The 24,378-nt window shown below is 38.3% G+C and overlaps 2 protein-coding genes across 9 annotated transcripts in view; one reads left to right on the forward strand and one right to left on the reverse strand.

Moving 5' to 3' along the window:
- Positions 1-22,459, reverse strand: crip2l (cysteine-rich protein 2-like). Its single transcript, XM_084433137.1, has 8 exons — positions 22,290-22,459; positions 11,794-11,888; positions 3,858-3,915; positions 3,462-3,587; positions 2,981-3,049; positions 2,740-2,834; positions 686-743; positions 1-596 (listed from the first exon to the last, which is right to left on the reverse strand). The coding sequence occupies exons 1-8, from the start codon at positions 22,330-22,332 to the stop codon at positions 532-534; spliced, it is 609 nt and encodes a 202-aa protein (XP_084289263.1). The 5' UTR covers positions 22,333-22,459; the 3' UTR covers positions 1-531.
- Positions 12,362-24,378, forward strand: part of rad51b (RAD51 paralog B) — a 75,343-nt gene continuing 63,326 nt past the window's right edge. For 2 of the 8 annotated variants that reach the window (XM_084433130.1, XM_084433133.1), the window contains exon 1: positions 12,658-14,131. The gene's annotated coding sequence lies outside the window, so the exon portion shown is untranslated. Of the gene's footprint in view, positions 14,132-24,378 lie in introns of all 8 variants that reach the window. The other 6 variants (XR_014630010.1, XM_084433132.1, XM_084433129.1 and 3 more) reach the window with 6 other exon arrangements.

Genomic DNA, 24,378 nt, shown 5'->3' on the forward strand with positions numbered 1-24,378 from the left:
TCTTTCTTTCTTTCTTTCTTTCTTTCTTTCTTTCTTTCTGCATCCCAAAAGTGAAATGAAACAAGACAACTCAATACACTTAACAATATTTTTTAATTACAAATATTTTTTTAATACATGAACATATCTTAAGTGCAAAGTTTGTGTCAGTAATGTATAATAAATAAGTGTGCTAAAATGCTACACAACTAATCATATGTTATAACTATTGACAAAAACGTTTTATTCTAAACTAACTAAAACTGTAATTTAACGTCGCAGTCCAAAAAAAACAAAAAACAATATCTTTATCTACTACATTCTTAAAATATATATATATAAAAAAACATACATAAATACAGCAAAAAGGCTAAACACATATTTCTGTTAGTAATTAGTAATACTAGCTCATTTTGAGAAGAATTAGTATGTAAGTGGCACTCTGTAGATTAACAAGATCAGTGCAGATTCAAGAAAGAGAGGAAGATTCAAAGGAAGCAGACGAAAGGCTCAAATCTAAGGTTGCTAATACTGCTGGTGTGCTCGTGGTTCTTAGGACTGGCTTTCAGTGTTTGGGTCCTCGTATATGTAACTGCCAACACCTCCGGTATTAACTCCTGAACAAAAACAGGGAGAAAACATCATGCCTGTATCATGATGAGCATATATATATTATTTAATATATATATTAAATTGGAAAATGTACCTTTTGGCCCAAAAAGAACAGCATAACAGGGTTTATGGCAATAGGGCTGGCCATCGTGCTGTAGTTTAAAACAGAACCCATGTACACTATTAAATAATACTTGTTTTCACATTTCATTTCAGTTTAAATCTGAGCTGCACCTTTATGATATTACAAAGCACTGAGACAGGACATATACACTTCCATGCAACCCATACAGATTTGAATCTGACCAAATTAAATTTCAAATATTATGCTAAATATAAACAGCATGGTGCAGGGAAATATGTTTTTCAAATTGAAAATATATTCAAGTAAAACCTTCAAATACTTATATATATATATATTGCACAATATAAAATTATTTAAAATGAAAATATGAAAACGGCCAAAAATATATGAGGAAATATATTTTTTTAAATACAATTTTGATCAAATAAAAACATAAAAACAATATAAATGAAATTCTCATAATTCTTAAATTATCATAATGTTCCTCCACTCATTATTACATATTTGGGTCTTTAGCGACCTGGATCTATATCTAATTTGGATGAATCTCAATTACAATATTTTAAGAACAATTACAAAATAATAAAACAAAGCATATTTATTCACCAGATCCACCATCAAGTGACAGTGACAGTAATATTTGATTGCGTTCAGTACTTGCTCTGCAGTAAATCACTGAGTCATTTTAAGTTTTGCTGATGATACTTCCTATTCGTTTTCTGCCTGCAGTAACTATGAGTGAAACGTCACTTCATCATTGTGTATCAGACATTGCCACTGTGTACAATAAAGGTAAACTGCACTTATTCAGTCATCAGGGATTCAATTATTGTTGTGCAGAAAAAATATATACTTACACTATTACATACCTCGGGTCGCTAGCGACCCTATACACTTTTTTTTTACAAAAAATTATAACAAATAGTTTTTTAACTACTTTTATACTTTTAATTATACTACAATTACTTTTATAATTGTATTTATTTTCTTTTTATTTAGATTGTTTATAATAGATTGTGGAATACTAAGAATGCTTATGTCCAACTTAAATTAATGACGGGGAGGGTAGTGAATGACATCCCGGGTCGATAAAGACCTGAGGTATTCGTTTAAAGGGATAGTTCACCCAAAAATGAAAATTAGCCCATGATTTACTCACCCTCAAGTCATCCTAGGTGTATATGACATTCTTCTTTCAGACGAATACAATCGGAGTTATATAAAAAAAAATGCCCTGGCTCTTCCAAGCTTTATAATGGCAGTGAATGGCCCTTTCTGTTTTGAAGTCCATAAACGTGCATCTATCCATCATAAAAGTGCATCTATCCATCATAAAAGTGCATCTATCCATCATAAAAGTGCATCTATCCATCATAAACTAACTCCAAACGGCTCTGGGGGGTTAATAAAGGCCTTCTGAAGCGAAGCGATGCATTTGTGTAAGAAAAATATCCATATTAAAAACTTTATGAAGTAAAATAACTAAAGGACACATGAACATATACGAATTCAACTTAAGTCTAAGCGCAACTTATGCGAGTAATGCGACGTACTGCTGATATTTACACTATGCCAAGACGCACTACACTACTTCCGACGTCACAAGTTGCTTAAGTTGCACTTTAGGCGCAAGTAGACTGTGTATGGCCATTTGGCCTGGAAGCTAGAGTTTTACTTTGTAATGTGTTAAATAGGAATATTTTTCTTATACAAACTCATCGCTTAGCTTCAGAAGGCCTTTATTAACCCCCCAGAGCTGCGTGGAGCACTTTTATGATGGATGGATGCACTTTTATGATGGATGGATGCACTTTTATGATGGATGGATACACTTTTATGGACTTCAAAACAGAAACGGCCATTCACTGCCATTATAAAGCTTGGAAGAGCCAGGACATTTTTTTATATAACTCCAATTGTCTTCGTCTGAAAGAAGAATGTCAAATACACCTAGCATGACTTGAGGGTGAGTAAATCATGGGCTAATTTTCATTTTTGGGTGAACTCTCCCTTTAAGGGTTAAAAGCACAGCAATAAAGCTGCAGTGTGTTTGTGCCACTCACCTCTGCATGGCTGCCAGGAGCCAGAGTCTTCTTGCACCTCTCACAGCGCAGACAGGGTCTGTGCCAGTCTTTACCCAGGGAACTGACCTTTTCAGCTGAAACACACAGGAAACACAGGCCCTTCTGTAAGCATCAGTCGACCACAACAAAATGCTAATGTATGTCCTGGCACTGCTGAACACACATGTCCCTGCACAAATCCATTTTTGGTGAACTTTAATGTCTGAATGTCAGCGCTTACCAAAGTATACTGTTTTGTTGCACCTTGGGCAGATGTTCGGCTCACCAGAGAACGAACTGAAACTTGCAGCTGGAGGAAATTAGGTGAATAATTATTCTTATACATAGCATTAATTTAAATAACAAACATTTGTTTCTTATAAATGTAAGACAGTACAATACAGAATTCATTGTCACCACTGATATTGTTCTAAAAAACACAGTAGAAATAGATTGCTAGGTCATTATTGGGGTGTTCTTTAAGGCAAGACACTACAGGCAAAAACATTTAGAGATTTTGGGCTATTTGGCTTTTCATTACATGCTGATTCAGACTAGTGTAAACATCTAAAAAATACACTTTAAAAGGGATAGTTCACCCAAAAATGAAAATTCTGTCATTAATTACTTGATTAATAAAAAGATTCACCATAAAAATAAAAAAACTTAAGTGTCTGTATTATGATCTACAGTAGTATAACCAGTATTTCAGACAAACTCACCCTTCACTGGACCCCTGGTAGCCTTTTTCTCTTCAGCTTTGGGTTTGGTTTCCATGGCAACAGGGGCAGCCTCATCGTTGACAGGTGCTTCATAGACATATGATCCCGCCCCACCAATATTCACACCTACAGAAAGAAGACAGTTGCTTCTTTTCTGATTCTGTTATATGGGAGGTTTTTAAACATTTTCAGTCTGTAAGAATTCAACAAGGGCTTTAAATTCATGTAGCGTTAATCCATATTTCAAGATCTGAGATTTAAGAGATGAAACTGCTCCTGTGCAGGCTCTCTGTCTCATTAAGAAACAGTAGCATCAAAGGAGAGAGTGTCCTACTTGCTGCAAGCCCCACAAATTATGAATAGTTGGATCCAAGAAACTAATTAGATGTACTGTACCTTTTGGTCCATAGAGGGCAGCATAGCATGGCTTGTGGCAGTATGGTTTCCCATCATGCTGTTAACAGTGGATAAAGCACATCACTGAGATTAATTAGGCATCCAGTTCCTGCCATCCTTGTCTGCTGTCATCAAAAATTAACACTCATGCTGTCCAAAGATTAGAGCATGAAATATTCTCAACATCGAAAGAGCAAACAACTGTACCGGCCCTTGTGAAAAAGAAATAATTATTACAGAAATAATATACTTTAAAAAAACATCCTTAAGTGCAAACTGAATGTTTTGGACACTTAACGGCATCTTATTTACAATTGAATGAATGTGTTATAGTTTGAATTTATATTAAATGCAATTAGTTTAACTTAATAGTGCTTTTTTGACCCACATAAGTAGGACTTAAGTACATCTTGGCATTTTCTCCATGGAGGCAGTGCCTCCTCAAAAAAAAATTATGAGAAAATAATCCATATTACAAAAATAAAACAACGCAAATATTTCAAAATGTGACATTAAGAAGTGTATAAATCACTTTTTTTTTTTTTTTTTTAAGTAACACTGTCCAACAGCGGGTAAAGTTACAGTGGGACACTGCGTGTGTCTTGCCTCCCCTGAGCCCATTGACTTTTAACAGAGCCTCTAAAGCATGTGGAGGGTTTAGTGGGGGATAATTAAGAATGAATGGGGAAAAGTCACGTGAGAGGAGGCAATGCCTCTATCACGGTATGATTGGTTATGATTAGTTATGATTGGTTCACTTGATAAATCCCACCTCTTGTTTTCGTGCGTGCAGATTTGTCTTTTTTTTTTATGGTAACATAAAGTGATATTTAACAAGTACCATGTGAAGACATGAAAACAACATTAATAAAATTTATATACATATATATATGTATAAAAACAGAGGACTTTACCTCTTCATTTCAGAACACATGCACATCACGGATGTAATTTCATAATTCAATTCAATTTCAATTCAGATTATTTGTAAGGCACATTTAAAATCAACCTTGTTTGAACAAAGTGCTGTACATAAAAAAGAGAGAAGGAAAATAAGAGCAATAAACACATAAAAGTTACAAAAGATTAAAAGCACAGAAGAAAAGGACATGGATTTGGAGCCAGCCACTGCGAAGGCACTGGCTTCATCTGTGGGAGACAGGAGATGATGATTTCGAGTAAGTGATGAGTTGTGAGTAAGCCGGGAAGGTATTTAGGGGCTAGATTGTTGAGAGCTTTTAAACAAATAATATAATTTTAAAATCAATTCGGTATCGGACTTGCAGCCCGTGCAGAGAGCATAAAATTGGTGTGACATGATCTCGTTTGCGGCTTCCCGTGAGCAGGCAGGCAGCCGCATTTTAGACCACTGGGAGATGAGAGATGGAGGAAAGAGGTAACCCGACATACAGTGAATTACAGTAAACGAGTCGTGTTGAAATAAAAGTGTGAATAACAATTTCAAAACTATCCCTGCTTAAAAGGGTTTAACATTGGCTAACAGACGAAGATGCTAAAAGCTAGTGCTAACTATGACATTAATTTATTTATCTAATTTAAGACTACTATCTAGGTAAACTCCTAAATCTTTTTAACGTCAGATGTAAGGTACGGCGTGAGGGTGCCTAGATCGATCAAATTATCATCAGAATGCTCTTTTGGCCCGAATTGGATAATTTGGGTTTTAACATTTTTAAGTAGCATAAAATTGTTAGTGAGCCACAATATGAGTTTGTGAAGACTTCCAATCTCTTATATGCAGAATTATAATTGTGTGTTATAGGTATGTAGAGTTGGAGAGGTGTCGTCCGCATAGCAATGGTACGACACCCCAAATCTCATAACTGATTAATTGATCCCTGGGGTACACCACAGATGAGGAGAGTCGCCAAGGATGAATGAACATCTATACTAACAGAAACTTCTATTAGACAGGAAAGACTTAAACCATTTGAGTACCGTACCTGTGATACCAATAGAAAGTTCCAGCCGAGATGAAAGCATCTTGTGGTCTAATTAGTCAAAAGCGAGCTCAAGTCTAAAAGCACTAAGGCCACTGTACTTCTATTGTCTTTGAAATATGGTCTTTTAAGAAATGAGGTACACTACAAGTGCGCATATTTCAAAAGGGGGATGATATTTTCGCAGAACTAAGGCTCTTTGCACCGCTGATAACAGTGGGTCTCATTCACTAATAATTGCATGGATTATTTCTCATTTGTACGCACATGAGAATTTAGCCTAATTTACAACACGCGAGTATGCACGTGAATTTGTTCTCAATCTCGTTCTAATGTTAGAGTATTCTAAATGAGCGTGTGCGTGTACGAGATTAGTCATTTGATAATTTGCATAAAAGATGCACAAACCATCTCCATATGAGGGCTTGCCACACAACCTTTCCTTTACAGCCTTTCGTCACTCTTGTCAACATGGGGCTCTCTGCAAACGTGCTCTCGCCAGATCCTCGAGCAATGTCAATTGTGTCATTCTCAAAACCAGTTCAAACACAATAAACAACTTTTATACAGACTTTTCATTAGCCAGCTACACATATGTGTATATTATTCAGAGATAACTCACAGCTGAGGTTATAACGCAGCTTTTCCTACTCTTTCACTGTATATGATGAAATATGTTTCATTTCAAATTAAATTGTATTATTAATTCATTTTATTTTATTATTTTATATTGAAATAATATAATATAATATAATTATAAATGTGTTAAAATGAAATATAACTTCTTAACACAATTATAAGGCCGCTGTCAGGGATTATGCTCTGTTTGTGTTTTCGTTCTGTTCACATTCTGCCTCCTTTGTTTACCCTGAAGTATTTACCCTCATGTATTTAAGCCCTCAGGTTCAGTCTGCTCCTTGTCTTGGATTGTTTTATATTTATGTTACGTGGTTGTGATACCTGTTCCTTGAGTTTACCAGTGCCATTTGGATTTATTTATTAAAGGATTTGCTCTGATAATCTTCATTGCTGTGAGCTTCACTACAGCCATCTAACCGTGATAGAATCCAAGACCCAAAACAAGACTCAAAGATGGATCTGGCGGAGAGAAGAAGAAGGGCTGAGGACCATCTCCTCTACACCATCGTGGAGGAGTTTGTGGAATATTCCCATCTGGTGAGCTGTTGCGATTCTATACTCAGTGCCTGCTTTCGGATGGGACTGCATGGCGATTTATTTCAAATTCTTTCTACCAGTAAATGCAATGTAGCCTAGCCTTGGTTGATTATATTAATTACGTCATCTGGCTAAATGGTTCTGATTTCGTGGTTGATGAAATTAGAGAGGACAATATAAAAGATCATCAAGTCCCATCCCAAAAATATTTGGGTGCTCCAGCTCACCCCAAGCCTGCGACTGAACCCTCCACATCCCTCAACAGCGGGACTATCCTACCCATTCCTCCAGTCTTCCCTCGAGCCCAGAAGATGGTTTAGAACAGCGCTGACCTAGTAGTGAAAGTGGCGGATCCTTCTATTATCTCCATCCGGGTGGCTCAGTTGAAATCTTCCCCTCTCCCGTCCCCACTTCCAGAGTCCGCTTTCAAGTCTGTTTCAGTGAAAGAAATTCCCAAGTCCGTTCCAGTGAGAGAAATTCCCATGTCTGTTCCAGTAAGAAAAATTCCCACGTCCGTTCCAGTGAGTGAAATTCCCACGTCTGTTCCAGTGAGTGAAATCTCAGAATTTGTTCCAGTAAGAGAGCCCGCACCAGAGGACGCTCTGCCAAGGCCCACTCCTAAGGACGTTGTGCCAGAGCCCGTGCCAGAGTCCGCTGTACCAGAGCCTGCTCCCGAGAAAGTAGCGCCAGATCCGGCTCCAGCCCCTGAGCCCGCTCAAAACCCTGAGCCCGCTCCAGAACTATACGTCCTCGACCATAGTGGTCGAGCCAAGCTCCCGTGGCAAGGCCTGATCCTCCCTGGCTCTCTGAACAGCCAGCACCTCCCTGGCTCCCTGAAAGGCCGGAGCCTCCATGGCTTCCTGAGCTGCCGGCACCTCCATGGCTCCCTTAGCTACCGGCACCTCCCTGGTCCCTTAAACTACCGGTACCATCCTGGAGACCACCTGACTTTCACCTGCTATGACTCCAGGACGCCCCCCCTCCCTCCCCGGCTGGACTCTCTTTGACGCGAGGTCGCGCCTTCCGGGAGGGGGGAGTAATGTCAGGGTTATGTTCTTTTTGTGTTTTCATTTTGTTCACTTTCTGTTTGCTTGTTTTCCTTTGACCCAGTTTTCCCATGTGTTTTCTTTGGTTTATCTTATTCACCTGTCCCTCATCAGTTAACTCATCAGCCTCCTTTGTTTACCCTTATGTATTTAAGCCCTCAGTTTCTGTCTGTTCCGTGTCTTGGATTGTTTTATGTTTATTTTACGTGGTTGTGATACCTGTTTCTTGGGGTTACCTGTGTCATTTTGATTTATTTATTAAAGGATTGTTTGCTCTGATAATCTTCATCGTCGTGAGCTTCACTACAGCCACCTAACCGTGACAGCCGCACAGAGACACAGTTGTCCCTACATTTTTTGTAAATTTAGAATACATTTTAGTATGAACGTTTTTGGTGAATGATTTGTTTGTGAAAACTTTTGTGCGCAAATCTAATGCACAAATTTGTGCGTACACATGCTTAGTGAATGAGACCCAGTGTGTTATAATCAGTGAATTATCTGCATTATTATCTAAAACAGACAGCCCTGCCCACACTCCCGCTGCTGAGGGTGAGCTGCAGCTGGCTGCAGCTGTAGCTAATTTTTGATGAGCATTTGGAAAAGGATTATCCCTGTAGTCTCCCATCTCCACTAGTTTCGCTCAGCTCCAAGTCTCCTGTGTCTCCACTGGTTCCACCCTGCTCCAAGTCTCCTGGATCTCCAGTAATCCTGCCTAGCCTCCCCTTCCACCTCCTCTACTAATGACAGCCAGTTCCTCTGCCCCGCCTCCGCTGTTTCCCTTCAGTCCCTCGGCTCCTACTCCGACCCCACTCTGCTGTGTGGATCTGCATGGGATCTTCCCGTCTCCAGCTCCGCTTTGGCAAGAGGATCCCCTGGCTCCAACTCCAGCCACCAAGCCTGTCACTCTACCTCAGCTTGTCGACCAGTTGACTTCACCTTGGCTCCTCCCTCCATAGGCTCCACCAAGAACCGTTGTCCTTACAGATCCACCGGGCTCCCTCATCCCTCTAGCTCTGCCTTGGTCAGTTATTGCTCCGCTTTTGACACGGACTTCTGGGCCTTCAGCTGTGCTTTATCCCTCCACTCATTTGGCTCCGCCAGGCTCTGCTTTTCCTCCGGCTCCACCTTGGTCCTCAGTCCCACCGGCTCCATCTCAGTCCTCTGGCACCCTGGTTCCACCTCAGATGCCTGTCACTGTCCGCCTTGGTCTCCTGGTCCATTGGTGTTGTCAGGTCTCATCAGCTCTACCTGAGTCTCCACCTCTATGGGCTCTGTCTCCATCTGTCGTCCCTCCACCTGCCAAATCTCCGTCATGGCTTCTCCCTCTTCCAACTCTGCCGTGGGCCTTCGTCCTGGCTGTGGTCTCGGTTCCCACCTGGCTCATCCTGCTCTCCTCTCCTCCCTGGCTCCTCCTTCCATCATTGCTGCCTTGATTTCTCCCACCACCATCTCCTCTTGTCTCCTGCCCTTTGCCAGCCCCTCGTCCTCCTCCAGAGTCTCCGCCCTCCCTCTCTCATCAGTTTAAACTATCCTCGGCATGAGGACGTGCCGGAAGGGGGAGCCAATATAACAGTAATGGTCTGTTTATTTCTGTTTTATTATCATGCTGTTTTGGCTTTTCCTGTTTGCCTGTCTGCCTGCCTGTTTTCCCTATTAGTTTACATAGTCCCTAATTAATTACGCACCTGTTTCTGTTCAGTTCATTCATTACCACTTCTTGTATATTTAAGTCCTTAGTTTCCTCAGTTCTGTGTTCCTTGTCGTCTTTGAATAATGTGGTTATGTTACTCTGTTCTCCTGCATGTTCTCTCTTAAATATTATTATTAAAATACTGTTTATTTTGTACTCCTTTTGTAATCTCCGTGCGCTCATTATAACCACCTAACGTGATACCAATAAGATAATCTGAAGAGTTTGGTTCCAAAACGTGATAAATCCATTTTAATTTGAGTAAAAATGTGTTTTCTTTACCAAGAAAGTGGCAAGATGAAAACCACTATTTTCTGTTTCAAGCTATCACATAGCATCTTTAGGTTTTAATAACATAAAAAATTCTAATCCAGATTTTGATTTTCAAAGATTTATTATAAAAATGTATTATTTTTTCCCCAAAATGCAATAAATTCATGACACTTTTTTTTCAAAATGCAATTAATCCATTGAATCAATATAACAGTTATTTTTCATATTGAAACTGTTGAAAATACACAACAAAGTTGATCCACATTTGACAGCCTCAGAACTCGGTCAATACTAATCTTATATGCAGGCACTGGACTAAAAATACATTCAATCAGCCATCGCTTGGAAATACCTCCTGAACTTTTTTGACGGCGATCAGCTGTAATGGCTTGGTCCTGCTCGGTTTTTGTTGACTTTGAGTAAAACAATTGAAAGTTTTTCAAAAGATCCCCTGGGGTCAACGTGTCAGCGTGACAGAAGTTTGATGCTGTTGTGTGAGAACAAGCATTCTTTCCTACTCCCGAGTGCCTCATCTTCTTAATCTCCTCACGTAAATGATTAGATTTCGATGACTTACGTTTCTTCCCAACCGCATAAACCACCACAGGTTCATCAATGCCATTTTTTGTTTGTTTGTTTATTGATCAAAATGTACAAAGTAGATAAGGAAAACTAGGATGCTGGGTGTATTCAAAGCACCACCGTTATGGTTTACAATGCGTGGAATGGTGCGCTGTGATTGGTTGAGCGGATTTATCGCATTCTGCAGAGAAGGGAGACTGGCGTTTGTCGCGGTTTGAAAAAGAAAGGGAGAAAACATGACAGAATAACACGCCGGATATCACATTTTACGTAAAATTAAAAATGTACTTTTCAATACCGACCTATACAATAGTGATTTTTGAGGGAACCCCCTTTTTTTTTGTGGCGTTTATCGCGTTTTGGAACCAAACTCTTCATCTGCTTCTGCTACATAAAACTTATGAACAGACTATTTTGCTAAGCAACAGTGAGGAAGAGAGAGGAGAGGAAGAGTCCAGAACCGGCTCTCTTGAACGCTTGGTTTTGTGTGATTAACAGCATTGCTAATACAAAAATCTGAATGGCTGTTTGAAAACATGTAAATATTGTTTAGCTTTTTTCCCCCGACAAGCAGGTTAGAAACAGAAAGTCGCACAGCACTGTTTTGTGGACCACAGCAACCGGGATCTATAACAGCCACCTACTGTCAGAGAGTTTTCATGTTTTTGCATTGTTATTATTGTGTTGATATTTGGAACAGCACTCTTGCTCATGTAATATTACTTAAAAGGGATAGTTCACCCAAAAATGAAAATTCTGTCATCATTTACTCACCCTCAAGTTGTTTCAAACCTGTAAGAATTTCTTTTTTCTGCTGAACACAAAAGAAGATATTTTGAAAAATGTCTGTAACCAGACAGTTGATGGACCCCATTGACTTCCATAGTATTTTTTTTTTTCCTACTATGGAAGTCAATGGGGTCCATCAACTGTTTGGTTACAGACATTTTTCAAAATATCTTCTTTTGTGTTCAGCAGAAAAAAGAAATTCTTACAGGTTTGAAACAACTTGAGGGTGAGTAAATGATGACAGAATTTTCATTTTTGGGTGAACCATCCCTTTAATTGTATATGTTTCAGACTGTAAACCAATATTAATATACAGGAAGGAAAAGGGGGGATGGGTTTATGTTTTTTTTTTTTAATGGGGTTTTATCTTCTTCAGCACTTTCTTTTTCTCAGTTTTTTTGCTGCCTTACTCTCACCTCTGCATGTCCTCCTGGATTCAGGGTCTTGTTACAGCGTTCACACTTCAGACAGAATTTGTGCCAGTCTTTCCCCAGAGATGTCACTTTCTCCGCTACAAAACACAAAAAGATTTATCCCCTTTACAGATCATCATTCGTTTGAAGATGTACATTTAAATGATGGTTTAAGAGGCTCTTTGGATAAAAGTGTTAACTCTCTCCACTGAAGCAACTATATTCATTATAACAATTGAGCTGAAATTACTTTGTAGAGACTCTTACTGTAATGGTGCCTGGCAAAGATCAGAGCTTCTATGAAATGGTGGTTCGAGTCTTGTTTGAGACTGCGTCTCGTTAGAAAAACAAAAAAAGGCTATGAACCACATATAGATTTATTTAGATAACACATAGTTAGTTATGTTGCACATATTAAAGTCACCATGAAATCAAAATTGACAATTCTTATTTTTTAAATGGAATATTGCAGTGTTTATTATAAATAATTTATCTGTGCACATATTTTTTCTTACATTTCATGTGCACTTGTAATCTTTAATAGAAGTACCTTCCCCTTCTTCTTGTAGTGACATCTCTTCTCTTCTCTGATGTTTACTGGCGCGAGGGTGGGACAACCTGTCACTCACATGAGGGTGACCAATAGCAAACCACAACCGTACAATCAATTCATGCATAAAATCATATCCTGACCTTTTTTTGTCTTGTTCGTGAATCCGTTTCACTCGAATATACGTCACAACATGGACGAAAAGACTATCGCAGTTTCTTTTTCATGCCGACTTTAATGCGTGTCCAATAAGAAATAATATGAATATGCCTAATGTCCATCTGTTTATTGTCTCATAGATTACATCAGGGATATGTGGATGAGTGAAGGTCTTATCAAACCTGACCCCTTCATATCGAGGCCAGTATATTCCAGGCACATGCCTGAGGGAGCACAGAACACCCTCATGAGCCGTTCTTCACAGAGCAGACATCACATCACGTCAGTGTGAGTCAAGACTGAAGAACAGCACAATAACATTTTAGGTCAAACTTTGTGAAATCCATTCAGGGATGTTGAACCACATATAGATTCCACATATAGGCATTTTTTCTGCGCATGCGTCGCGACTGAGTGCGTTGTTGTGTTTGGAGCTCCGTCGAATTAATTCAGAAACCTTGTTTTTCTTCTTTACACTCTTTTACAAACGAACTTTTTCATTTTTATAGCGTGTGAACATATCTGGAATACTATTCTCCTTAAAAAACAATCGGATTGCTCTGATATCGCTACATATATCCAACCTTTCGAACTTCCGCTACTAGCCTTAGCCCGCTAGCATTACACGCGTGGTCGCGCCTATCGATCGACTTATTTACACCCGTATCACTGAAAGCTATAATTCGCCATTATAGCACATCTGCTATAATGGCGAATATAACGGATGTGTGTCTAACGTTACCTTTGAGTGCAGGTGAGGACACCTTCGAGCTGCATTCTGTGCAGTTAGAGCTGGAATCCGTGGAGAAGCAGATCCGCGACCTACTAGAGAGACAGGCCGAGCTACGAGATCGACGTTTCGCGCTTGAAACATCACGCGCCGATGCTCAAAAGTCAGTGGTTAGTGCTAACCTTTTGACTCCGACCTCGTCTACTCCATGTGTTTCTCTGCCCAGGATGCGATCATCCCTGGTTTCATTCACTCCGGCACCGACACAACAACATGGACCCTGGATGATTCCACAGCGGAAGACGCGGGCCAGGACCAGAGCTAGGACCTCTCCGCCCCTCCCGGCCTTCGAGATCTCCACCCAGAACCGCTTCTCCCCTCTACGCGAGACGGAATGCGACGCTGTGATCATCGGCAGTTCCATCGTCCGGCATGTCCGTGCTACCATAGGTAAAGGTAAGGTTCGCACTCACTGCTTTCCTGGTGCTCGTGTTCTCGATGTCGCTGCACAGGTTCCCGGGATTCTGAACGGTGACGAGCCCGTCGGAGCTGTCGTGCTGCACGCGGGAACGAACGACATCAGGCTACGGCAGTCGGAGGTTCTGAAGAAGGACTACAGGAGCCTGATCGAGACGGTACGCAGCACATCGCCTGAAACAACGATCATCGTGTCTGGACCGCTTCCCACCTACCGACTAGGACACGAAAGGTTCAGTAGATTATTTGCTCTAAATGAATGGTTAATGTCATGGTGTAATGAACAGAGACTGCTCTTTGTAAATAATTGGAATCTTTTCTGGGAGCGACCTAGGCTCTTCCGTGCTGATGGCCTTCACCCCAGCAGAATCGGAGCGGCTATTCTGTCGGACAACATCTCCAAGACGCTACACACCATATGACTAGTAAGTCAAAGTCCAAATCACACTCTTTGCTGTCCAAACTTAATTGATATAAGTACCAATGTAAAACATTATATTGAAACTGTGTCTATTCCTCGTTTAGTGAGATCAAATAATAAATCTACTGCAGGATCTAAGAAAAATCTAATTGTGATTAAACCAGAAAATCTCAATATTAGTGAACAAAAACAATTTATAAAGCTAGGTCTTTTAAACATCAGATCGCTTACACCTAAGGCGGTTATTGTAAATGAAATGGTCACAGATAATAGTTTCGATGTACTTTGCCTTACTGAAACCTGGCTTAAACCAAATGATTATTTCGGTCTTAATGAGTCTACTCCTCCTGGATACTGTTACAAGCATGAGCCCCGTCTGATTGGTCGTGGCGGTGGTGTTGCTATAATCTATAAAGATATTCTTACTGTTACTCAGAAAACAGGTCACAGGTTTAATTCGTTTGAAGTACTTGTGCTAAATGTTACTCTCTTAGATGTAAGAAAGAAATCCATATTATCTCTAGCCTTGGCTACCGTATATAGACCGCCTGGGCCTTACGCTGATTTCCTAAAAGAGTTTGCAGACTTTCTCTCAGATCTTTTGGTCAATGTCGATAAAGCATTAATTGTTGGAGATTTTAACATACACGTAGATAATTCAAATGATGCTTTAGGGGCTGCGTTTACAGATTTATTAAACTCCTTTGGGGTCAAGCAAAACGTAACTGGTCCCACTCATCGTCTTAATCATACGCTAGATTTAATTATATCACATGGAGCCGATCCAACCGATATAGATATTATACCGCAAAGTGATGAAGTCACTGACCATTACATGGTCACTTGCATACTACGTACCGCTGAAATTTGTCATGTTGCGCCGCGTTATCGACCAGGCAGAACAATCCTTCCAACAACTACAGATCATTTCTCAAATAGCTTACCTGATCTGTCTCAGCTGCTCAGTGAACCCAAACAAACAGATGAACTAGAGGAAATGACTAGCACTATGAGCACCATTTTCTCTAGTACATTAGACATCGTTGCACCAATTAGATTAAAAAAGGTTAGAGAGAAAACTAAAGCACCATGGTACAACAGTGTTACGCATGTTCTAAAGAGAGAAACTCGTAATTTAGAGCGTAAATGGAAACAAACTAATCTAGAGGTCTTTAGAATCGCATGGAAAGACAGTATGTCACGTTATAAAAAGGCCCTAAAAGCAGCCAGGGCTGAGCATCTCCGCAAACTAATAGAAAACAACCAAAACAATCCAAGGTTTTTATTTAACACCGTCGCTAGACTAACAAATAAACAGACGTTACCGGAGCAAAATATTCTGTCACAGTGTAGTAGTAATGATTTTATGAATTTCTTCACTGAGAAAATAGAAAGCATCAGAAACACAATTGTAAATGTACAATCTTTAATGGTGTCTTATGATTCAGCCTCAATTATCACCCCGCAAGAACAATTACAGCGCTTTGCAACTATAGGACAGGAAGAGTTAAATAAACTTATCATTGCATCTAAACCAACAACGTGTTTATTAGATCCAATACCAACTAAACTACTGAAACAAGTGTTACCTGTAGTGGAAGAGCCTCTTCTCAATATTATTAACTCGTCTTTATCCTTAGGTCATGTTCCAAGAATATTCAAGTTGGCAGTTATAAAACCTCTTATTAAGAAACCACAATTAGATCATAATAACCTAGCAAATTACAGACCCATTTCAAATCTTCCATTTATGTCTAAAATATTAGAAAAAGTTGTGTCCGCTCAACTGTGCTCTTTCTTGCAAGAAAATGATATCTATGAAAAGTTTCAGTCAGGATTCAGACCGCACCATAGCACAGAAACTGCGCTCGTTAAAATCACAAATGATTTACTTTTAGCTTCTGACCAAGGCTGTATCTCAATACTAGTTTTACTTGATCTTAGTGCTGCGTTCGATACTATAGATCACACAATACTCTTAGACCGACTACAAAACTACACTGGTGTTCAGGGACAGGCATTAAACTGGTTTAGATCGTACTTATCAGACCGTTACCATTTTGTCTGCGTAAATGGGGAAAAATCGAAGATAACGTCAGTAAACTACGGTGTACCGCAAGGATCTGTGTTAGGCCCTCTGCTATTCTCAATATATATGCTGCCACTTGGTAATATTATAAGAAAACATGGAATTAATTTCCACTGTTATGCTGATGACACTCAATTATATATTTCATCACGACCAGATGAAAACGCTAAATTATCTAAATTAACAGAGTGTGTTAAAGATATAAAATACTGGATGACATGTAATTTTCTGCTATTAAATTCAGATAAAACGGAGGTATTACTTATTAGTCCAAAAAACTGCCCACAAAACCTCTTACAATACAACTTTAATTTAGAAGGGTGTCCTGTTACTTTATCCTCTACAGTAAAAGACCTGGGTGTTATATTAGACCGCAACTTGTCTTTTGAAAATCATATTTCATATGTTACAAGAACAGCCTTTTTCCACCTTAGAAACATTGCTAAGCTACGTAACATGCTATCTGTTTCTGATGCAGAAAAGTTAGTTCATGCATTCATGACCTCGAGACTAGATTACTGTAATGCTTTATTAGCTGGTTGTCCTGCATCCTCAATAAACAAGCTACAGTTAGTCCAAAATGCCGCCGCTAGAGTTCTTACTAGATCAAGAAAATACGATCATATAACACCAATTCTGTCGTCTCTACATTGGTTACCTATAAAGTTCCGTATCAATTACAAAGTATTGCTACTGACCTATAAAGCCCTAAATGGTTTAGCTCCCGTGTATTTAACGGAACTTCTATCGCCCTACAATCCATCGCGCTCTTTAAGATCACTAAATTCGAGGCTTCTGGTCATTCCTAGGATATCTAAGTCCACTACAGGAGGGAGAGCTTTTTCACATTTAGCTCCTAAACTGTGGAATGGCCTTCCTGATATTGTTCGAGGCTCAGACTCGCTGTCCCAGTTTAAAACTAGATTAAAGACGCATCTCTTCAGCCAGGCATTCACATAATACTTACATTTTATACTACAGTTGAGACGACTCGACGCGGGCGATGTTTATGCCCTAAATCAATACATGATTAACTAACTGTATTTCTCTATGTACATTTCTGAAATGCACTTTCTGTAAAGCTGCTTTGAAACAATATGTATTGTGAAAAGCGCTATACAAATAAATTTGAATTGAATTGAATTGAATTGAATGTTTGGGGAAGTATGTTTATTTTTATGTGTTCTATTACAGGATGTTGCCTCAGGGTAACAAATCCATTTTCTTCACTTTGCAAGCACGAGATGCATATAACACAATAAAACAGCTAATATAGCAGGGACGACTTTGGATAAACCAATAAAAAGGGTTTCTTTTCTTACACTATATTCTAGTGAATAATTGTCTTAAAAAAAAAATAATTCTCTCTCTCTCTCTCTCTATATATATATGGCATGGTACACCATGTGAAAGGCACATTTTCAATGTTGATAATAATAAGAACTGTTTCTTGAGCATCAAGTCAGCATATCAGAATGATTTCTGAAGGATCATGCGACACTAAAGACTGGAATAATGATGCTGAAAATTCAGCTTTGCCACCAGGAATAATGACATTTTAAAACATATTAAATTGGAAAACAGTTATTTTACATACTGTTTTGACACCTCTGCTGTTTTTACTGTATTTTTTGATCAATCAAATGCAGGTTTGGTGAGAACAAGACCCTACATGTGTAATGCGTACAGTATATAATTAAATGCATCAAATTGAATGGAATGCAGTGGATATGGACCCAGTCAATATAGAGAGTATACATATCCAAATTTTAAGTGAAATTTAGATAAAATTATATTATTAAAAACTTCTACTTTCTGGCATGTAGCAGTTTGGCATCTTCCATTGGCATGTAGTGTTGTTTCTAGGCAACTAGCTAAAATGGAAATATTTATTTATTTATTATAATATATTATTAATTTATTTAATTTTTGCCTTTTGATCTCCATTTCATGCTAAATGCATGCAATTTCACTTTCTGTCTTCAATCGTATCTGGCAAGAAATGAACAGGTTGAAAAACTAAATGTTTTGTGGTGCAGACAAATGTGCAGAGAGTTGATCAGACAGTAGTCCTTCAAGATTTGCTGTTCTGCTTAATGGTTGCATGATGTCCACTTAACCTGATAATCAAATGAGCTATTTCCACAGTGAGGATATGCATGGCAAATTTCAGTCTGACAGAAAGTTGCAGAGGTCGCAAACACTTTAGAAACAAAACTGAAAAAGAGTTTTAGATAAACTAATAATCGAAATAGTCTAATAACTTAAAAGTCGGCATGAAACAAGACGCGATTGTATTTTCTTTCCTATTGTGACGTATATTCGAGTGAAACGAGTGAAATCGAAAAAAAAAAAAAAAAAAAGAGCGTGACTTGATCTTGACAAATGGGACAAGATTGGATCATTGGATGGTTGTGGTTTGCTATTGGACGATCTCATGTGAGTGACATCAGGTTGCCCCGCCCTCATGTCAGTAAACACATTATCAGATAAGAGAAGAGGAAGGAATGTTATTTTGATTAAATATTACGAGAGTACATGAAATTTCTTTTTTTTAATAATTTATGCGATAATCATGTGCATGGATAAATTATTTATAAATAAATACTGCATAAAAAACAAGAATTGTCAATTTTGATTTCATGGTGTCTTTAAAGGGTTAGTTCACCCTAAATGAAAATGCTGTCATTAATTACTTACCCTCATGTTGTTCCAAACCTTGAGACCTTCGTTCATCTTCGGAACACAAATGAAGATATTTTTGAAGAAATCCGAGAGCTTTCTGACTCCCCTTGAACCACTTTCAAGGCCCAGAAAGGAAGTAAAGACATCGTCAAAATAGTCCATGTGACTACAGTGGTTCAACCTCAGCGTCAGAGACTGACAGGGAAGAGAAGAAATTGTTGAATAAAGTCGTTTTCTTTTTTTGCACACAAAAAGTATTCTTGTCGCTTCATAACGTTAAGGTTGAACCACTTTAGTCACATGGACTATTGTAACGATGTCTTTACTACATTTCTGGGCCTTGAAAGTGGTTATGACGTTGTTGTCTATGGAGGGACAGAAAGCTCTCAGATTTCATCAAAAAGATCTTCATTTTGTGTTTCAAAGATGAACAAAGGTCTCACAGGGTTATTAATGAGATAAAAGAATTGTTTGGGGGAACTAACTCTTTAAGGAAAAACAGGTTACTAAATACTGATTGAAGAGAGAAAGTCCTGCACACATCAGAGGATAAAGAAGTGGTTCGCTTCAGCAATAGCCTTATGGCATAACTGCACAATTATGTGGGCAAAAAGGGTGTTCCTCCACTGAAAGCCATTTAAAAGTAGCCGTGTGCCAGGTTGAGTACTTACAGACTTTATGTGGTATTCAATTTAATAGGAATGCTTTTTCCAGGTCACACTACTCAGCTGTTCAAGTCTCATGAGAGCTAGTAGCAACCAGAGACAAAGTAGATTCTCACTTGTTAATTATTGGCTATAGTGCTCAGTGGGAGGGAGTCAGCTCAGACTCAGCATATGATATTAGCACGGACACATTTTTTATATGAATTCAATTCAATGATATTAAAGTCCTCCTGTGGTGAAATCAAGTTTTTAATGTTGTTTATATGTCTATGTGGTGTGCTTAATAGAAACCATGTGCAAATTCATTAGTCAACAGCATTGCTGAGTATTTTCTCCTTAAAACTGCAGTGAACCAAAGACAGTCTCAAAAACACGGTTTGAAATCGCTGGTGTTTATGACGTCAACTAGTGTAACCAATCAGATCGTCAACGAGTGGATCTCTGAGCTGGTGTGAGTGAGTGGAGGCGGGGCTCATTTGCATATTCATAGAACCTTGTATACTAAATGAGGCAAGGGTGTAGAGTTACATTCAGGCTATTTTAAGGCAAGAAGAAATGTGTTTTAAAGGAATTTTTTTTTTTTAATATGTCATTTTGGTGATTAAAGATGAGTTTTAAGGAATACAATTGACTACAGGGGGACTTTAAGATGCGTTTTGGTCGATCGGATCTCAACTAGACGAGGGAGACACATTCCCGTTTACACCTGGTGTTTTAATCCGTCTCTTTTGTCCACTTTCAACCACTTCTTTCCTGATTTCTTTAAGGGGAGGGTCTATGGGCGGGTAAATGTATGTTTTTTTTTTTTCAGATCTTTCAATCTAATGGACTAAATAAGGTTGCACAATTTACATATGAACACGAAGCAGAAAAACACAAGGAGAGCAGCAGTTTTAGTTTCTGCTCTGATAGCCGCTAAGACCACGCCTAACGCTGTGAGTGTGTGTTAGAAATCAGGAATGGTGAGAGAACATTGGGCTTGGTACGTTTTTCGTCTTCCAACCAAACCGAAAAAGTTTAAGTCCCATCTGGCTAGTACGCTTCCCGTAATGTTTACGCATTATCTCAAAAGGCAGAGAGTAGATGGTCTTTTGTGACTGCTCGAATGCATTTGACCACACGAGTGTCTACACTATGTAAGCAATCCGGTCGAATGTGGACGAAAGTGGACAAAAGAGATGGATTAAAACACCAGGTGTAAACAGGTTTGTGTCTCCCTCGTCTACTTGTGATCCGATCGACCAAAACGCATCTTAATACCAAGTGTAAACAGGGCCATACATGTTGAGCGTCATGGTGTGTTGCTCAAAACTAATGCTGTTCATTTACAGTGAGAGTATGTTTTAGTATAAAAATGAAAGCTTGTAGGGAGTTTTACAAAAAAATATTCTAGCCGACAGCTGTTAATGATAAATAATAAATTAATTTAATGACTAATTACACTGTAGGCACAAATGCCAAATGACACCTGCAGTTTAAAAGAAATGTCCATCTATTCAGCAAGAGAAGATAAAGAGGAAGAAAAAAGCAGAGCACTGTTTAAAGGGATACTCCACTTTAAAATGAAAATTCTGTCATCATAATACTCACCCTCATGTTGTTTCAAACCTGTATGAATTTCTTTCTTCTGCTGAACAGAAAGGAAGATATTTAGAAGAATGTCAGTAACCAGACAGTTTCTGGTCTCATTGACTTCCATAGTAGGAAAAAAATATACTATGGAAGTCAATGAGACCAGAAACTGTCTGGTTACTGACATTATTCTAAATATCTTCCTTTCTGTTCAGCAGAAGAAAGAAATTCATACAGGTTTGAAACAACATGAGGGTGAGTATATGATGATAGAATTTTCATTTTAAAGTGGAGTATCCCTTTAACATAGTCCAATAAATCAAAATGTGGCACACACTACATTAACAGGAAGCTTTTTGAGAATGAAAGGAAAGGCCTATAAATAATGTATACACTGGACAGAATAGAGTGTAGAAAGTGTTAACCGCATTAAATGGGTCAAACCAGATTAAAACTGAATGTTCAATCTAGTTATGCACTTCAATTTGTGGTGGTGTTGTATTGGCTGATGCTAATTATTTCATTCATAGCTGATCACATTTAAAAATGAAAAGGTATTCAGTCTAGTAGCCTACATAACGAATATGAACCTGAGTTTTATATTGAAAATCCACCTGATTATATTTACCTATTGTATAGTCACCCGTTTTAACTAAATAATATAGCCTAAACTATGGGATTCTGAGCTCTAAGAGTCATGTAGCCTAATACACAGTTATATGCTTTCATTCATCCCGATTCTGCATTTCATGCGTCATACATTATTAAATCAGTAATAACCAAAAGCTCTCTCCCTCTCGTTCATATTGGTGATTTCCATGGTATTTATTTCACTGCACCACTTCAATATTCATTGTATCTCAAATCTCAGCAGATAAAATAGTTTTATTAGCTGCAGCGTCTGTAATCAGGTGTACAAATCTTAATCATAAAACGTAATTAATTTCAACACATATCGTGCACTCGTGATTAGACAGTTAATTATCAAGCCCACACTGTGTGGTTTGTAGACGTTAGTTACAACGCATACCACGATAAATGAGAATGAAAGTAGGCTAAATTCACACTACATCATGACATCTACGTTGCAGACAGCATGTGCATTGTTTAATTCATGGGATTTTGAAAAGGAAGCAAAATTGGCGACTTACCAAAATAAACAGTTTTGTCACATTTGGGACATTTTGATGCCATGTTCCGTGCAAAGCTAGGGTTTCCTTTTGATATGAGCAAGTTCTCTTTAATTTAGATCTGACACAGTAAATGCGACTCCTTCGTTCTTAGCGATGCTCGAAGCGCGAGCGCATCCTCTTTTTCAACATTGCCAGCGCGAGCGCGGATCCTCCCTCGATGACGTCAGGGGGCTAGTGAATGTGCTCACCCTTCATTTCATTAAACTACTGATGTCTGCTCTCTCCCCCTCTGTCTGCGGAGCTATACAGCACAGACATAATGGAAATTATATAAAATATAATGTAAATATTAATATACAAATATTAATATATAAAACAAAACTGAATAATTTTTATTATGTGAACAGCTTTGAGTGAAAAGGCTATTGATCAACCAATACAACACCACCACAAATTTAAACTGTAAGTAAATACAGACTATCTCGTTTAAGATGATTACAATTTTGAAATTGAGATCTCATGCAGCTATGACTGAGACATACTAAATTATTTAATATTTTTACTGAATAATTAAATGTCATTTAAACCCTTTTTCTTTGTCAATGTTCTTAAATCAATGTGCTGATTCCAAATCCAATATCAGGTAACACGGCTGCTTATCCTTTATTATATGGTGAGGTGTATTATTTTATGTATCAGTAATATATTTTAGACTTTTGCCCTACATTTTGTCATCTTGAATATTTTTTTTCAAATTTCCAAATAGTAATATAGGGGTAGCAGGACACACTCTTATAAATAAAGGTTCTAAAAGAAGCATTTTGGGTCCCCCCCCCCCCAAAAAAAAAAAAACATAAAAACATTTCAGAGAACAATACTTAAAGTCCCCCTGCATTCAATAACTGCATCCCTTAAAGGGATAGTTCACCCAAAAATGAAAATTCTATCATTGTTTACTCACCCTCAAGTTGTTCCAAACCTGTATGAGTTTCTTTGTTCTGCTGAACACAAAGGAAGATATTTGGAAGAATGTTTGTAACCAAACAGATCTCGGTCCCCATTGACTACCATAGTATATTTTTTTCCTACTATGGAAGTCAATGGGGACCGAGATCTGTTGATTACAAACGTTCTTCCAAATATCTTCCTTTGTGTTCAGCAGAACAAAGAAACTCATACAGGTTTGGAACAACTTGAGGGTGAGTAAATGATGACAGAATTTTCATTTTTGGGTGAACTATCCCTTTAAAACTCATCTTTTATAATCAAAATGACATTTAAAAAACAAACAAACAAATCGTTCCCTATCCCCTAGTGCACTATTTGCCATTCACCATGAGAACAAGTGACCAATTTTAGCCACAGCTTTAGTGTCTATTTGGGGGCGGGGCTTTACATTCTAGAGAGCATTTGATTGGACAGAAAATCTGATAAGAAGCTGAAGTGCAGAGTGATGTCATCAAAATCATTGATCCATTTTGGCGGAAGTGAGAGACTGTACGTTTTGAACGCTTATATCTTCTAAATGTGAATTTTGTCATTGTTTTGGAGCACACTAGCTTATAGAAAACAGTAAGGCTAACATATTCATACTAAAAGCCAAATAACTTCAATATTGCCTTCATGGGGACTTAAAAGACTGAATGAATAAATCACTTTTGACCCGCTTATAAAAGAGAAAGCAGGAGAAAGAGTATGGCGTATGTGTGAGATACAAATGAAGAGAATGCCACTGACATTTTTCAAACTGTTTGCATGTATCCATTTTGACCCTTGTGTGCCATTACAGTGCTGTTTACAGAACTAGAATAACAAGTGAACAAATAAAGTAAATCAATAAATGAAGGAACTGATAACAAAGAACAAGGGCCATTTACTGTAGACAGAAACAGGTGGATCATGTTGTTGAGCACATGCAAAAACCTTTAAACATCGGTTCAGAAGGATTGATTTAGTTGAGAATGTTTAAGCTTTATAAAAGTCCTGCATGTTTCTGTATTTCAAACAGTTTCCCCCACAGGGTATTTATATATAATTAACAATTGACAAAATTATGTTTTGAGTTCTGTTGCATTAAATATTTTACTTATAATATATTAAGTATTTT

This window comes from Rutilus rutilus (assembly GCF_951802725.1).
Source record: "Rutilus rutilus genome assembly, chromosome: 15".
Lineage (NCBI taxonomy): Eukaryota > Metazoa > Chordata > Actinopteri > Cypriniformes > Leuciscidae > Rutilus > Rutilus rutilus.

Bases quoted from the DNA above. Each gene is read 5' to 3' on its own strand.
- crip2l (XM_084433137.1), bottom strand. From the start codon at position 22,332: ATGGCATCAAAATGTCCCAAATGTGACAAAACTGTTTATTTTG. The intron at 3,050-3,461 runs GTGAGTTTGTCT...AATTTCCTCCAG, and splicing joins TACCAGGGGTCCAGTGAAGG to CTGCAAGTTTCAGTTCGTTC. The intron at 597-685 runs GTACATTTTCCA...GTTTTTGTTCAG, and splicing joins TGTTCTTTTTGGGCCAAAAG to GAGTTAATACCGGAGGTGTT.